We start from the raw sequence: 16283 nt of genomic DNA on the forward strand, positions 1-16283 counted from the left end.
CCTTCGGGTACCTTTACCCAATGATAGATATCATCAATGAAAGCCCTCAAATCTAGCTCCAATTGACAGACTCATTCCCATTTTTTTGATTCTTCTCTGGTTTTTCTCTGGTTTTTGTGGAAGGAACCAAATTCATAGATTTTTTTAGCACAAACAGAAATCCACCGTTAAAATCTTCTTTTCAGTTTGCAAGTACCATGATGAACTGCTGCGACTTTCAAGCCCCTTCTTACACAACTTTAATAATATTGGTCTTTATTTCTTGTTTAAGAAACGCTATTTTTTACCTTCAGTTGCTGAAGGCTTGTTTGGGTTATGAGTTATGACCCTCTCTTCTTTTATCTGGTCTTAGTAGTAAGAAATTGCTGTACTTTTTTTCTATTAATAAAAATTTATATCTTTAAAAAAAATTATATATTTCTTAAAAAAACTTTTTATGAATAAAATCTTAATTTATATTTTTCTTTCACGTCAATTTATCACATTCAACTAACAGCTATTTTTATAATTCTTATTCTAATTTTTTAGTTTTTGTTAACAGAATACTTTTGATTTTTTTTTAAATTATCCATTTAGTAAGTTATTATAATATACTTAATTTTTTCCAGTCATATCTTTTGTTACTATACTCCAATTAACCTTAGTAATAATGTCACCCTACGAAAAGTAAGCGAGACTAATAAGTCGGTAAAGTAATATAATTCAAAGAGTAATGTTTAGTGGTTTTAGATTTTTAGTAAATTTAATATGATCAATTTATTATTTGTTTAGTATTGAATTTATGTGGTTTTTTTTATCTATATACGTAGAGAAAAATCATTTATTCTCAAAATACGCATGCATAAAAAGAGATTTTAAATTGTACAGTTCCATTTCAATTGAGATACTCACGAAATAGTTTAACCCACCATTTCTATTCTGTTCCACGCGAAATGGGGAGAAGCAGACCTGTGTATGTCAGAGACTGCATATCAAGCCAGCCAATCACGAAATGGAACACCTCAGATGGAACACCCATGAAGTGGCCCAATTCGTCCCTGACACCCGCGAAATACAGATCTCCGAGGAGCCAGCCACAAAATGGACTAACAAATGACTAGCGCACGTGAATTGTTGCATGAAGGAAGCAATATCAGCTTCTCTAGTTCACAACACATTTCGTTGGAGGTATCTCTGGTTGCTTCTCTTGTTCTTCTTTTATCTTAACAACAAGTTCCGTTGGAGGTATCTCTTCCAATTCGGGAATCATAGTCACTAACTCAGGAATCAGTTCTTTATTCATCGAATTCACATCTTGCAAAGCAGAATCATCCTTCTTCTCGTCTTTTTCGCCTGATGGAACCTCGTGGTGTTTCGCATCAGCTGGAGAATCATTAGACTTCTCTTCCTCAAGATTAATACTCTTGTCAATTGCTTCAGCTTCAACTTCTATCTTGGATGGAGGGCTTGCTTCTTCACCTTGTGCATCATCAGTCTTGTCAGTTTTGTCATCGCCGTCTTTGTTTGCTAAACTAGCTATCATTTCTGCAATGGCTTCGTTCTTTTCCTTCTTCACAATTTGCTATACAAGATGGCAAAATTTTTTTTATCATTAAACAAGAGTGCTCAAGTGCTCAATGAGACAAGTTATGAAATATAGAAGAAGGATAAACAAAAGGTTAATTACCAATATAGTTCTAAGTTCTAAGTTCTAACATAGGAGAAAATATTCTTGGTGAATCTTTGCATAACTTTAGTGGATGTACGGTTTATCAATACTTTTTCTTTGCATATTCTAACTGATTTGGTCTGTCCATTTTGCGTCTGTTGTTCCTGATTTGGTCTGTCTATTTCGCTGCTGCCACGCATGAAATGAGATCTTCGTTTCGTACCTGCTGTACCTGACATAGTGCTTCCATTTCGCGGCCGCCATAGATGAAATGGAGCTGCGTATTTTGAGAACAGTTTCCACCTATGCGCATTTTGGGAATAAATGAATTTTCCATGCGTATATAGGTAAAAAAGCCAATTTATGGAGTTATATACTAATGATGAGTATTTTAATTTTTATTAAAGAGTTATTTAGTTATTATTTTAATTTAATTAAATAAATAATTATATTAATTCAAATTGAATATTATTATATTTTTTGCTAGCACCAAAAATATAATAATAGTATGATAATTGAGAATATTAAATGAGATCTGAGAATAATTAGTTATTTTATTTCTGAATTTGAATTATAAATTTAGATGAGATCCTAATTGATTCTATTTCAAATTGAGTTATGATATGATTTATAAATTTGAAAGATTCAAATTTAAAATCAATAACAAATCTCATACTATATATATGTATGCCAAGAGTAGAGAAAAAAAGACAAAAATCAAAGCAAGAGTTTTATTCCTTTATTTCTACTATGGGTGTTCATGGTTTGGTTAATCCAAAAACCAAACCAGTTTTATGGTTAACCAAAAATATAGTATTGGTTAATTAACCAAATTGGTTTTATATGATGAAACTGATTATTAACCGGTTATTGAAATTCAAAATCGGTTATTAAAACAAAAACCGATTTTTACTCAAAAAAATCAATTTTACACCAAAAAACCGATTTTATGCCATAAAATTGGTTTTTACATGTAAAAATAGATTTTTACACAAAAATTAATATTTTTACATACAAAACTCAAATTTTTAAACTTTTTTAGTTTAAATTTTTTAATTTAATTTTTTTTCTTTTTAAATGATACAAGTAACCTTTGTAAATAATGAAATTCCTTCCATTGTTAACAACAATAAGTACTTGTTTTGATGCCATTAAATCGATAATTTTTTTTCAATAAAAAATATATTTTTTTAATGTATTTGGTAAATTTCTAATAATAAAAATAAAAATACTAAAAAAATTAAAAAATATTAAAAAACTACCATTTACATTTTTTTAAAGATTTTTTTCCTTAAAAAAATATTTTTTTGAAAGATTACTATGTATCAATAATATTATGTAAATAATATTATTTACATAATACAATATCATATAGAATATGACATAATAAATACCTTATTTATAATATTTTGAACAGGTTTTATACAGTACAATTGTATTTTATCAAGCCTATCAAATGCGTCAAACGGACCATTAATTCGTGATGAATATAAACCCTATTTTGTACACTATTCATGAACCTGAAGCTAATAATACGGAAATAAATGTGCAAATGTCCAAATGACCTAATAAAAAACTTAAAAGAATAAGATTCAATTTACTTATATATTCAACCAAAAAAAAAGGATGCATTAAATTTTAAGAACATAGAAAATGCAGCATAAATTTTCATCACACAAAAAGGAAATATATCTTTTGCAAAATCTTGAATAATAAATAAAAAAGACTAAAATAAATTAAAAAGAAAACAGTAGGAAATAAAATATTGTAAATAATTGGTGCATGTACAAAGTGTTGTTACTATAAATAAGGGTTCCAAGTTTCTCTGGTGAAAGAATAGTAAACCACACTACAAGCATACTCAAAAGAAGTTCAATTCAGTGCTCAGTTTCTTGAAGCTCATAACATAACTGGTGAGTTCAGCGTTCAGTTTCTCATAAGCAACAAGTTTAATATATCAAAAATGTTATTTATTTACCAAAATTCATTATATATATATATATTTAATTTTGCAGCAAAAAATTACACATCTCCTTAGTGTATCTAAATTAAAAATGTTGTCCGCCTTTTTACTTCTTTTCACTTTTTTATTCCAATTGCAAATCTTCAATTACAAATCTATCAGCTATCATCTATCATTTATCTATCATATATTATATCTCTAATTTTACAATTAAAATATGTCACATATTATTTTTTATTGCAATTGAAATTAAACATTTTTCTTCAAAATTAAAGAATTTTCTTCCCCTTTACTAATTTTACAACCAAAATATACCACATATCACTCTCTCATTATAATTAAAATTAAATCTTTTCCTCCAAAATTAAAGAATTCTTTCCTCTTCCTGACTAATTTTACAACCAAAATGTGTCACATATCACTCTCTCGTTGTAATTGAAATCAAATATTTTCCTCCAAAATTAAAGAGTTTCCCCCTCCTCCCTCTTCTTTTCTCTATTTCTCTCATTCCTTCAACCACTCTATTTATTTTATATATCATTATCAATATCAAAAACTAATTACTAATTTGACAATCAAAATGTGCAGCATGACATTCTTTAATTGCATTAAAATTAAAATTAAAATATTAAAATTGAAACTGAAATATACCTATATTATGTATCATATATTTCTATCAAATTTAATAATCAAATGTGTCACATGACACTCTCTTATTCAAATTGAAAGAAAATATTTTTTCTAAAATTAATAAACTCCTTTCCTAAATTCTCTCATCTACCTCTCTCAATTTTTCTATTTCTCTCTACTATTTTTGTCATCCGATATTTTTTTACAATTAAAACAAATATTTTTCTTCTAAAATTAACAAACTCTCACTTTCACTCTTATTCTTCATCTTTATCTTTCTCTCTCTTTTCTCTCATTCTCTATTTTTTTATCTTTCTCTTTTACAGAAAACAAAATTAATAAAATAATATAATTTAAATAAAAAATAATATTATTATTGTTATTATATACATAGTTTTTAGTTTTTTATTTAATTTTAAATTTTTACCGCTTATCTTTCTAATCTATATTTTTATTTCTCTTTTTTCAAATATTTATTACATATAATTTGGAGAGAATACTAATGTTATAATTAAAAGTTAGAATCAATATTCAATTGTTTTAAAAAAATTAATTTTGAGTTAATTTTATAACTATCAGTATAATTTTTCATACTAATATCTAATTATATTTTTATATACACAAGAAAAAATATTATTTTTAAATAACAAGTATAAAAATTAATTATTTTTATTTGTATAATAGACCTAACAGTTAACATCTAATTAAATGTAAAAGTATACACGTTAAATTATTTTAAATTTTAGATAATGAATGTTAAAATTAATTATTAATAAAAAATTAGGCTTTTTCATATAAAAATAATAACTAAAAATCTTATTATTTAATTTTTTATGTACAGATACCTTGGTTTTCTTATCGAGAGACTTTTGTCAATTTACGACTTTTTTTTGTAAAACTAGTTTGATTTTATAAATATTGTGTGCCATACATAATCTATACTGTCAGAACAAAGTTGACCGTAGTTTCAAAAAATTTATATTCCCCTAATGTTATCAAGGGTAAAAATACTAGTAAACCACTAAAATCAGTCACTAATGTATTTGTGTATAAATACATGTGTGATTTAATTTATTTTCAATATATATTTGTATTTTAACATGTATTTTATACTGGTGGTTGACTTTGGTGGCTAATTTTGGTTTAATATATATATCTCCACCTTTTTTTTTTTAAATATGACTCTCCTTTTTTGTGTTTAATTTCTAGGTTTTGAAAATGGCTCCAAGTTGGAGTGTTTCGAGCTTGGGTAAGAAGAAAGTGTTGTTCATTATGGGAACAACAGGATCTGGAAAATCGAAACTTTCCATCAACTTGGGGACCCAATTCCCCTGTGAAATAATTAATTCAGATAAGATCCAAGTATACAGAGGGCTGGACATTGTGACGAACAAGATGGCACCTTCCCAACAAGGTGACATACCCCATCACTTGCTAAGCATAATTGATGATCCTGACTATGATTTCACGGCTAATGAATTTTGCAAACATGTTCATGATGCCCTTGAACTCATAACCGAAAAAGGGAACATACCCATCATTGTTGGAGGCTCAAACTCTTACATTGAGGCATTAGTGAATGATCCCAGGGGTGAGTTTCAATCCAAATATGATTGCTGCTTCATTTGGCTTGATGTGTCTCTCCCTGTTCTGTATGATTACTTAGACATTAGAGTTGATGAGATGGTTGATGCTGGTGTTGTTGATGAGATTCGTCGTGAGGCTTTTGATCCCAAGAATGCTGATTATTCTCGTGGGGTTAGAAGAGCCATTGGAGTCCCTGAACTTCATTACTATTTTCACATCCTTCAGAATGATTCAAGTGATGTTGATGAGGCTTATAAGACTCGGGTGTTTCTTCATGCAATTGATACCATGAAGATCAACACTCATAAGTTGGCTAAAAATCAAGTCACCAAGATCAAAAGGATGGTCAATGAACTTGGTTGGAAGATGACCAGAATTGATTCTACACAAGTTTTTGAGGCTGTTTTGAGAGGAGAAGATTACAACCATCTTTATCAAGAGATTGTGCTCAAACCAAGTGTGGAGGTAGTTCGGAGGTTCCTAGAACATTGATGATTGAGACAAAAATTGTTCCTTCTTAGAGGTGCTCTTTGAATAATAAAATCTTTTTATTCTACTTCATATATTATTTGTCACATTTGATACAGTTTCTTTATTCTTTTGATGAGAAACCTGTATTTTTTATTGTGACGAATACTATATAGAATGGAGTAAAATATTTTGCTTATTCTTAGAGCACACTTGAAAAACAATGATCATGATAAAAAAAAAAAACAATTTCTCTATATAATTAAGAAAACAAAGGACTATTTACTCTTAACGAGTTTGTAGTTCCTATATATTATTAAAGAGTGTATTATGTCAATAATTATAATAATAAAAAAATAAAGGGGTTAGTAGTACCCTATTTATATATATTTACATACATTTTTTTTGTTATTAATTTATAATTTTATATATTTGTTAATCTGCATTAATAGTGGTTAGAATTTGATGGGTTATATTTTTTTTTCTTTCTACAACATTTTTTAATATTTATTTGAACATGTAATGTAAACAATATTTAGAAAATGTTTTTTTTTTTACAGTATTATCCAATTCAACAATTTAAGTCTAATTTGTTGTAGATATAAATTTTATTTAAGAATTATTGACTAATAAATTATTAGATACACAAACGAAATTTAAACTCTCAACATTTAATTAAATAAACTAACAATGCTTAAATTTTTATTAAACTTTTCATTATAAATATAGCCTAAAATAGGTAAAAAAATTTACACTTAAAATTTGTTTCTTCCAAATATTTTAACAAAACTTACTTTTTTCCTCTTTTAACTTAATACAAAATACATCTTTCTAGTTCACATCTTTACTAACTCAACATTATTCATTCACATTTTTACTAACGTAGAAACAAACTTCAACCCTGATACACTAACGAGCTATAGCTCAAATGGCATAATCTCTCCGTACTCACTTAAAAAATTTTAGGTTCGAGTCTCTTTATTTTCGATAAAAAAAAACTCCAACCCTTATTTTCAAAAGGCTTGAAATTCAATTATATATTGTTGGTGAAATCTAAATTTGAAGGATTTAACATTGAATTTATCTTAATAGTGAAATTTAATTATAGAGTTGAAACACAAATAGAAAAGAATTAACAGGGAATTGTCGAAGTTTCAAATTAAATTGGAAACGCATCTTGTAAAAATAGCTAAAATAAAAAAGAATTCAATATCTTAAGAAATATTCTAAATAAGAACACTCAAATTTAGTAGGTTTCCAAATACATGGTTTGATTTTGACCTTTTATATTTTTGTGATTTTGTAGTTTTTCTTATATTAGTCAAACATGCTCCATTAATTCTTGACTTATTGCTTCCTCTAATAGAAGCTGGTACTTTTGTTTCCGGAAAGAAAATTTATTGAAACTGTGTTTAATTCTGAGAACAGGATAATACAAAACATTGAGAATAAGATATAAAGAATAGAAATATAAAATTTTGTGTTTTTCTATTTTATTTTGTGATAAATTAGAATAAATTATGAAAATTCAATTTGTTCTCATTTTTTTTTTCATTTAAAAAATTTGAAAAAAATATAATAATAAAAAATATTATTATGAAAAATTAACAAGAATAATGAAAGAAAAAATAAAAAATAAGTTGTGTTTTTTGTTAATGTATCTGTATTCTTTGATGGACACAAAATATGCTAATTCAATGTCTTTTGACACAATGTCTTTGTCTATGTCTCATCTGTCAAATACGATTTTATGTCTCTGTATCTCTGTCTCAATGTCGCTTTCCTATAAACAAATGCAGCTGAGTTCTCAAATAACATGTTTAATTTTCAGAATAACCAAGATGTTAAACTTAGACTTGGCTATAAAGTTTTTGAATAGGTTTCTCTTGTCTAATGCCAAACATGCATACTGCTATACCCTTGGTGGTTTGGTAGTATAGCAATTTCGATGAAAACTCAGATATAATCGACTTCACGTAAAATTGATAGCTGAGAGTCGTCAAATAAGTCAAATCATATAACGATTCTCAGGTATCAACTTCACGTGAAGTCGACTGCACCTGAATTTCTACCAATTCCAAATCTACCTCTCCATACTTATTGTAAAAGTTCGCTGAGTTACATAATGTTGCACCTCCAAATTTTTTTGTTAACTAATTTTTTATAATAAAAAATTATCAAATAATGTTACACATCCAAACTTTTTTGTTAATCAAATTTAACTAAATTAGTCTAACATTACAAAAATCAATTATGACTAACATTATTCAAAGTTTTATTATTTAATTTAGTTGAACTTGATCCATAAAAAAAAAACTTAAATTTATAGCATTATTCAAATTTATCAGAAATGTGACTAACAACCTAACTACCAGCTGTGACATCAGTTAACTTATGTTAACTAACTATTCTTCTCCACATCAGCCTCCTTAACTTAGTCTATTTGTTTACAATTAACAAATACATGAGAGCATAGCAGTGAATAGCAACAAGCTTCAGTCTCAAGTAACACTTATATCCTTTTATTCTCACTTTCTTTTTATCATTATTCATACCCTCATTGCCAGAGATTTCAGACTTTCATTGCATTGATTAACTTCTGAAATCAATTTTATCAAAACAATATCCTTAAGAATAAAATAATTCTGTGAATATTTATTCCTAATATAATCTCTGGGGTAATGCTCTGCAACTCAAGAAACATTGTTAATTAGGTTTATGCTAATTTTTTAGTTTACTATTTGAGTATCTGAATTTATGTGTTTTCAAATTTAAAGTTTTTGCTTTATGTAGTATGTGAATTATTAATGTTAGGTTGCTGATGTGAAGAAAAACTTAGAAGGAGCACAAGGTGCTGATGTTTATTCAGCTTTACAACAATGCTTATTCATCAGGGGAAAGTGCTTAAAGATGACACAACCCTGGAAGAGAATGAAGATGCTGAGAATAGCTTTGTGGTGATCATGTTATTTAAGGTGATTACTGATTACTGATGATTAGTGTTATACTGGCATTTTTGGATTGAATTGTTTCCTGTGTTTGTTTAGAATGATGGAGGAAGGAGAATATCCCTTATTTGAAATAAAAAATGGTTTGATATGTTGCTTCTTTTGTTGATGAGGATGGAAAAAAGAAATATTGTTCATGTTGTTGGCTTGCTGTTAAAATGTCTCAATGCAGAGTAAGGTATCATCAAGTGGAGCCTCAATGCATGTCTTGTCTCTGAAGTGTATATGTTAATAATAATCTGTTTAATCCAACAGAGATTGGATATTTAGGCATCTTTTGTTAAAAATCTAAACTACATAATAACATTCCATAGTTTGATTCCTCTCTTATTTAGTATATCATTATAATTATTGCACTATTATTTATTGTGTTGTTTCCAATCTCTTGTGACATAATTGTTTAGGCAATAACTCAACCTGCAAGTTCTTTGCCTGCCACTTCAGTGCTATCCTCTACTTCGTCCGTGGGACAGTGAGTTCATGTTTGTCTTTTCTTTCTCTCCAAGTTTCAGTGCAATTTAAAGTCTTTTTTTTTTTAATCATCTTGTATAATTGTCTATTTCTTATACTTTTGGTTTTCAGAGGAGTATCCAATCCTGAGAAAATTCCTGTTATGACTCCTGCTAGGTGAGTATTTGGCATTTATCTATTATGGTTTAATTTAACAACTATTTTTTTGGTTTGCACCAGGGTATCCATTAGGCCGGAAGCCCAATGACTAATCCCTCGGATACTGAGGCATACAAAGTGGGCGACCCAAATTGGTTATCTATCATGGCTCAGGCCCAAGTTGCTCCTTCTGGTGGGCCCAACACCAACACGAAGATATGGGATTTGATAGAGATATTGTATTGGAGGTGTTCTTTGCATGCAACAAAAACGAGGACCTGGCAGCCAACTATCTTTTAGATCACCAGAATGAATTTGAGGACTAATCAAAGATTCTATTTCATTTGATTCTGAACTCTGGACAAGTGCCAATGTTAATATTTATTTACCTTGTTATTGTCCTTAGGAACCATAATGTCAGGTAGATTAGATTAATTACTTCACACCATTGACTGGAAAATATATTCATCTTTACCTAGAAATCAATCAATATGTTCCTTTGTTACTATATGAATTGATTTAAATCGAAATTATATATGGTAGACAATATAAAAAGAAAATATTATACCCATGCTATCAATAGTGATTCTCATCATTTATGGTTAATGATTTATGTACCTCTTCAAAATGATCAAGTAATAATCAATGACAAGTGTGACAACCGTCTCCTTCTAAAGAAAGTACAGAAGATTTATACGATTACATATGAAGATTATTGTTTCATATTTATTTAACCAATAATTCTAGACAATCAAAAATAATAATTTCTGATAAATTTTGTATAATTCAAAATTCTTTTTTTTTTCCTTTGTTATCGTCATCATATTTTTCTCTTTCTTCTTCATCTTCTCCTTTTTGTTTTATCTTCTCATAATTTTTATTTCATTCTCTTAAAAAGAATAAAAAAATAAATAAAAAAAGAAATTAAAAATATTGCAATAACATCAAAAAAGCAGGAGAAGAAATAAAAAAATGCAACAACAACAATAAAAAAATAAGAAAGAAGAAACACGAAAATAAGAAAGATCACAAACAAAAAGAAGTGCATAATTTACGCACATTAGTCAAGCAATAATGCATGATAATTATGTTAGATTTACTTATGTTGAAGGTTATTCTTACGAAATTATTGTTGGAATAAATTATTATCATCCGTATTGAATCACTAAAAATATCTCATAATGCGGAATGATTTGGATGTTATGATTCTTTCGATCTTCCTCAACCAAATCCTTCTGTATCCCTATGGCTGGATTGTAACTCTTTTAAGCTTTTAATAGAAAAAGAGCACAAAGGCGGTTTTCGTATGTTAGGACCAAAAACTGAAGGCAATATTTATATTTGAACATAATATCCATTAAACCCTAAAACCCAAATAAAATAGTATTTAAAATCCAAAAGATAATATATCTAAAATCCAAAAGATAATTATTTAAAAAACAAAAGATAATATTTGATTTTATTCTCATTTAATTTTGAATTAAAAGTAATTATGACTTATTCAATGTAGCATCTATAACAAATTAATAATAAATGAGATTACCACATCATTATATAAGTCATTTAATTTGAAATAGCATAATTTGTGATTATAATTAATATACGTATTGTCCACAAATAAATTAAAAAATTAAAATAATTTTCTAACAATTATTACTTAATTAAATTTTTTAAAAAATGAACCGCTAAAAGTATATTTGTTATAAATAAAAAATTTTAAGAATAAAATTTAAGAATATTTTGAAAATTTTAACACACTTCAACCAAAATTCTAATAATTTTTTGCATAATTTCATAGTGTACCCTTAGTTTTTTTAGTAAACGGCATAACTTTATATTAACACACTTGCTCCAAGTTGTGAGGACAGGTATATTCTTTGCTGGTTTGCCTTGCTTTCCTTGTTGCGTGTTTTAAAGCTCTATTTCAATTCTATCCAAAAGGTGAGAAGAATTTAGAAATTTCTTTTATTGATTTGTTTTCAACATTTCTTTTAACAATGAAATGGTTCGTTAGTGGCATTCTTTTTCAATTTTCATAATTCATGGCCATACAACACTTTTAATTAATCCCATTTTCAACTATTTTTCTTGGAGATTAAGCAGCTTACCACCTATTTAACAGCCTATTAGTGTCTCAACATCTTCAACCATCAAAATTTAAAGTGATAAAGGCATCGAATAGCCAAATTTCAACCAATCTAAGCAAATAATTTTTTTTTCTTTTTTAATAAAGGCTTCATATTCTGTGATATCAAAATTATCTCTATGAGGGTTTTGTGACAAATTCCACAAACACATAGTGTAAAAGCTACTGAAAATAAAAAATGTTATATATATAAAAAAATAATTATTAAATTATTAATCTAATTTTTTAATTTAATAATATATTAATATATTTTTAGTTTATATTTTAAATATTATTAATTAATTGTTGATAAAAATAATAAATTTTATTAATTTTTTAATATTTTTTATATATTTTATATAGATGGTTGATTTGGTAATTTAATTTTCAGACGTAACACTTAAGAATGAAGCCAAAAATATTTAACGGATGTGAAAAGAAAAAAAAAAGACTATCTTAGAGCTGCAAAACATGGTTGCCACGTGGCATGAGTTTAAGTGTGATAGAGTTACTTTATGGTGTGGTGAGGTTCACACCGGATAACTCCCCAGTTGACATGGCTATCCCGATAAATATAAGTGCAACAGAGCTTTCCACACAAAGTTCCAAACTTGTTTTCCCCAAAAAGAAGCAAAGCACACAAAAACTAACCTCTCTCTCTCTCTCAGCCCTGCGGTGGTTACCGGTGCTCCGAGAAGCTCACCGGAAATATACTGCAACATGAAGATTAACGTGAAGACCCTTAAAGGAACTCACTTTGAAATCCAAGTGCAACCCCAAGACACGGTAATGCTCTTCTACGCCAAAAACATTGTTAATTAGGTTTATGCTTTTCCCTATTTTGATTATTATTATTTTTATGTCACTGTTGGAGGATTTGATTTTCATGAACATATTTTTTGTGTATTTAGGGTAATTGACTACTTGAATATTGGAATTGATATATTACATATATATATTGAATTAATGGATATTTGGATTGTTAATGTTAGGTTGCTGATGTGAAGAGAAATATAGAGAGAGAACAAGGTGCTGAAGTTTATCCAGCTGCACAACAAATGCTTATTCATCAGGGGAAAGTGCTTAAGGATGACACAACCCTTGAAGACAATAAAGTTGCTGAGAATAGTTTTGTGGTGATCATGCTATCTAAGGTGATTACTGATGATTGGTGTTTTTCTACTTTTGGATTGAATTGTTGATTTGTTTCCTTTATGTGTTGGACGAAAGAGTACCCCTTCTTGGAAATCCTGGTTTTAATTATTTGAATTTATTGGGGAGAAAGAATATTAATAGGAAAACAATGAATTTGTTGCAGTGATGTGTGATAGCAAACTTGATGCTTTTGCTTGTGGTTGAGGAAAGGGAACAAGAGAAACCTTTCATGCTTTATTAGTATTTATTTACCTCTAGCTTATAGCTTAAATATTTGTAATGATGTCATTGTAGAGCAAGGTATCATCAGGTGAAGCCTCAACTGCATCATCTGCATCTGCAAAACAGGTGAATACGGCTATTACATTTTCAGCTTATGATTTGTCTTTGCAACTACTTTCAGTTTTCTCTAACGCACCTTTTTTACCTACTTATATAAGTGGACTCGTCAAACGTATTGACTCTTGTTAACTATAACACATGGTGAGTTGATGTATATATGTTCATTCATGTTTTGTCTAGTCCTCTCAATGCACGTAGGCGACATGTATAAATGCTTTTGTCGTGCTCTCTGGAAGAGTTTATGCTGATATGTTTGGTCAAACAGAAATGCCACTTTTGACGACATGTATAAATGCTTTTGTCGTGCTGTGCGTGGAAGACTTTATGCTGATATGTTTGGTCAAACAGATATGCCGCCTTTGGCAACACGTATAAATGCTTTTGTCATGCTCTCTGTGGAAGAGTTTATGCTGATATGTTTGGTCAAACAGATATGCCGCCTTTGGCGACACGTATAAAATGCTTTTGTCGTGTTCTCTGTGGAAGAGTTTATGCTGATATGTTTGGTCAAACAGATATTGGACGTCGATGCCATTTTTTTAATATCACCAGACGTAATAATAATATTCTGCAGTTTGGTTTCTCGTTTATATATTATATTTTATAGTTTCAAAATTTCCATTGTTCTTAGCTTCTTGTGTTGTTTCATTTGGATGTGACTTGCACGTTTAGGCAGCTGAACCGGCGAGTTCTTTGCCTCCCACTTCATTGCCATCCACAACATCTCAACCTCCTGCTTCAACTGTAGGACAGTGAGTTCATATCTGCTCGTCTCCAAGTTTCAATGCAGTTGAATATTCTTTTTTCAAGTCTTTATGTAAAATTCTCTATCTCTTGTTCTTCTCTTTTCAGGGGAGTATCCAATTCTGAGCAAAATCCTGTTACAACTCCTGCCAGGTGAGTACCTACCATTTTCTCTACCATGAACAGCTTTTTTGTACTTAAAGATAGTTGACCATTTGTGCCAACCTTAGCAATGGCCCCCCTAATTTTAATTTTTTACGTGTAAATTATATGTAAATTATATGTAAATTTCCACCTCTGGTCTTCTGTTTCTTTGACACTGCATAAGATGAATATTTAGCTTAGTCATCATCAAATGTGGGTACTTAAATAAAGATTTTGTATATTCTGGTTGTTGCAGTGATGTGGCCGGCATTTATGGCCAAGCAGCATCAAACCTCATTTCAGGAAGCAATTTAGAATCGACTATTCAACAGATTCTAGACATGGGGGGAGGTAGTTGGGATCGAGATACTGTTATCCGTGCTCTTCGTGCAGCGTTTAACAATCCTGAAAGAGCTGTTGAGTACAAGCTGAAGTACCAGCAGTTGCCAGAACCCCCGCTATTGGGCAGGCAGCAAACCCTTCAGGTGAGGCTCAGGGTCAAGCTCAGGTTGCACCTACTGGTGGGCCCAACACCAACCCACTCAACCTCTTTCCCCAGGTATATAGTAGCCATTGAGTATAACTTAAACAATATGAATATTGGGTGGTAAATTGGCAATATTTTGAATTGGCAATATTTTGAACAGGGTATTCCCGATATGGGTGCAAATGAAAATGCGGGCGACTTGGATTTCCTGCGGAACAGTCAACAGGTATTTTTACTTTCATGGTTCAGATATGGGTGTTATGTCACATCTTAAATTTATGTATTTATTATTTGTTGTTGTTGATGTTGTTCTGACTTCTGAGATTGTTTGGCATTTCAGTTCCAAGCCCTGAGAGCGATGGTGCAAGCAAATCCCCAGATTTTGCAGGTAATATTAGTGTTTGTTGATCCACTTGCAATATTATTGTTTAGGGTCTCCTCTAGTTAAAGGACGTTGTTAATTATTTTCTACTTCCATTGCAGCCCATGCTTCAGGAATTGGGTAGACAAAATCCACACCTAATGCAGCTTATCCAAGAGCATCAGGCTGATTTCTTACGCTTGATAAATGAACCTGATGGAGAAGAGTAAGATGATGAATTTCTAAAGTCTGCAGCTTTGCTTTTTTTTTTTTTTTTAAGTTTTCCATTCATATTTATATTGTATGAGTAAACACATTCTATAATCCCCGCGTGTATAAATGCAGAGTCCCCAATGTATCTGGGATTTTATTGACTTCATAAGACATGGGTATGCTAAAGCTGTTGTTTTGAATTGTTTGATCAGGAATCTACCAAGTGAGTTGGCTTCTGCAGTGCCCCAGACCATCACTGTCACCCCAGAAGAGAATGAGGCTATTCAAAGGGTAAGCCATTGAGAATGCTCTCCGTTGAAATTTGTTTATGATGTACTACTTGCTAGTGTTAGTATCTTATTCTTGTCCCTATGTTGTTCTTTTGCAGCTTCAAGATATGGGATTTGATAGAGATCTTGTGTTGGAGGTGTTCTTTGCATGCAACAAAAACGAGGACCTGGCAGCCAACTATCTTTTGGATCACCTGAATGAATTTGAAGACTAAGAAGATGGTTCTGTTTCATCTTCACCAGCTATGCTCCTTTGATGTCGTTGCTTATCATCTGAACTCTTTGGAGAAGTGGCAATGTCAATACTTATTTGCTTAGCTTTATTATTGATCCTCGTGAACCATACTGCCTGTAGATTATTAATTTCAGACCATTGACTGGAAAATATAGATGCCAAGAAATCGATAGGTGCTTTTATTCTTCTGCAGCCGTAATTTTTTCCAGATTTGTTTTCTCTAACTTCATTTAACTTATTTTATTAAGTGAAGGATATGGAAACTTGAAAATGA

General features: G+C 29.8%; 2 protein-coding genes across 2 annotated transcripts; both read left to right on the plus strand.

The window, feature by feature from the left end:
* Positions 1–5455: 5455 nt before the first annotated feature.
* LOC107486884 (adenylate isopentenyltransferase 5, chloroplastic) lies at positions 5456–6676 on the plus strand. The gene has a single exon (XM_016107457.3). The coding sequence runs from the start codon at positions 5460–5462 to the stop codon at positions 6318–6320; it is 861 nt and encodes a 286-aa protein (XP_015962943.1). The 5' UTR covers positions 5456–5459; the 3' UTR covers positions 6321–6676.
* A 5952-nt stretch (positions 6677–12628) lies between these two features.
* Positions 12629–16201, plus strand: LOC107486883 (ubiquitin receptor RAD23d). The gene is given in 12 exon segments (XM_016107455.3): positions 12629–12824; positions 13031–13192; positions 13488–13541; positions 14208–14287; positions 14388–14432; positions 14680–14846; positions 14849–14982; positions 15071–15136; positions 15251–15298; positions 15394–15497; positions 15697–15775; positions 15873–16201. Coding segments are annotated over 12 exon segments (1122 nt in total). The 5' UTR covers positions 12629–12758; the 3' UTR covers positions 15990–16201.
* Positions 16202–16283: the final 82 nt, after the last annotated feature.

Source organism: Arachis duranensis, chromosome 4 (assembly GCF_000817695.3).
Source record: "Arachis duranensis cultivar V14167 chromosome 4, aradu.V14167.gnm2.J7QH, whole genome shotgun sequence".
Lineage (NCBI taxonomy): Eukaryota > Viridiplantae > Streptophyta > Magnoliopsida > Fabales > Fabaceae > Arachis > Arachis duranensis.

Excerpts from the sequence above, each read along its gene's own strand:
- LOC107486884 (XM_016107457.3), top strand. The coding sequence starts at position 5,460 with ATGGCTCCAAGTTGGAGTGTTTCGAGCTTGGGTAAGAAGAAAGTGTTG.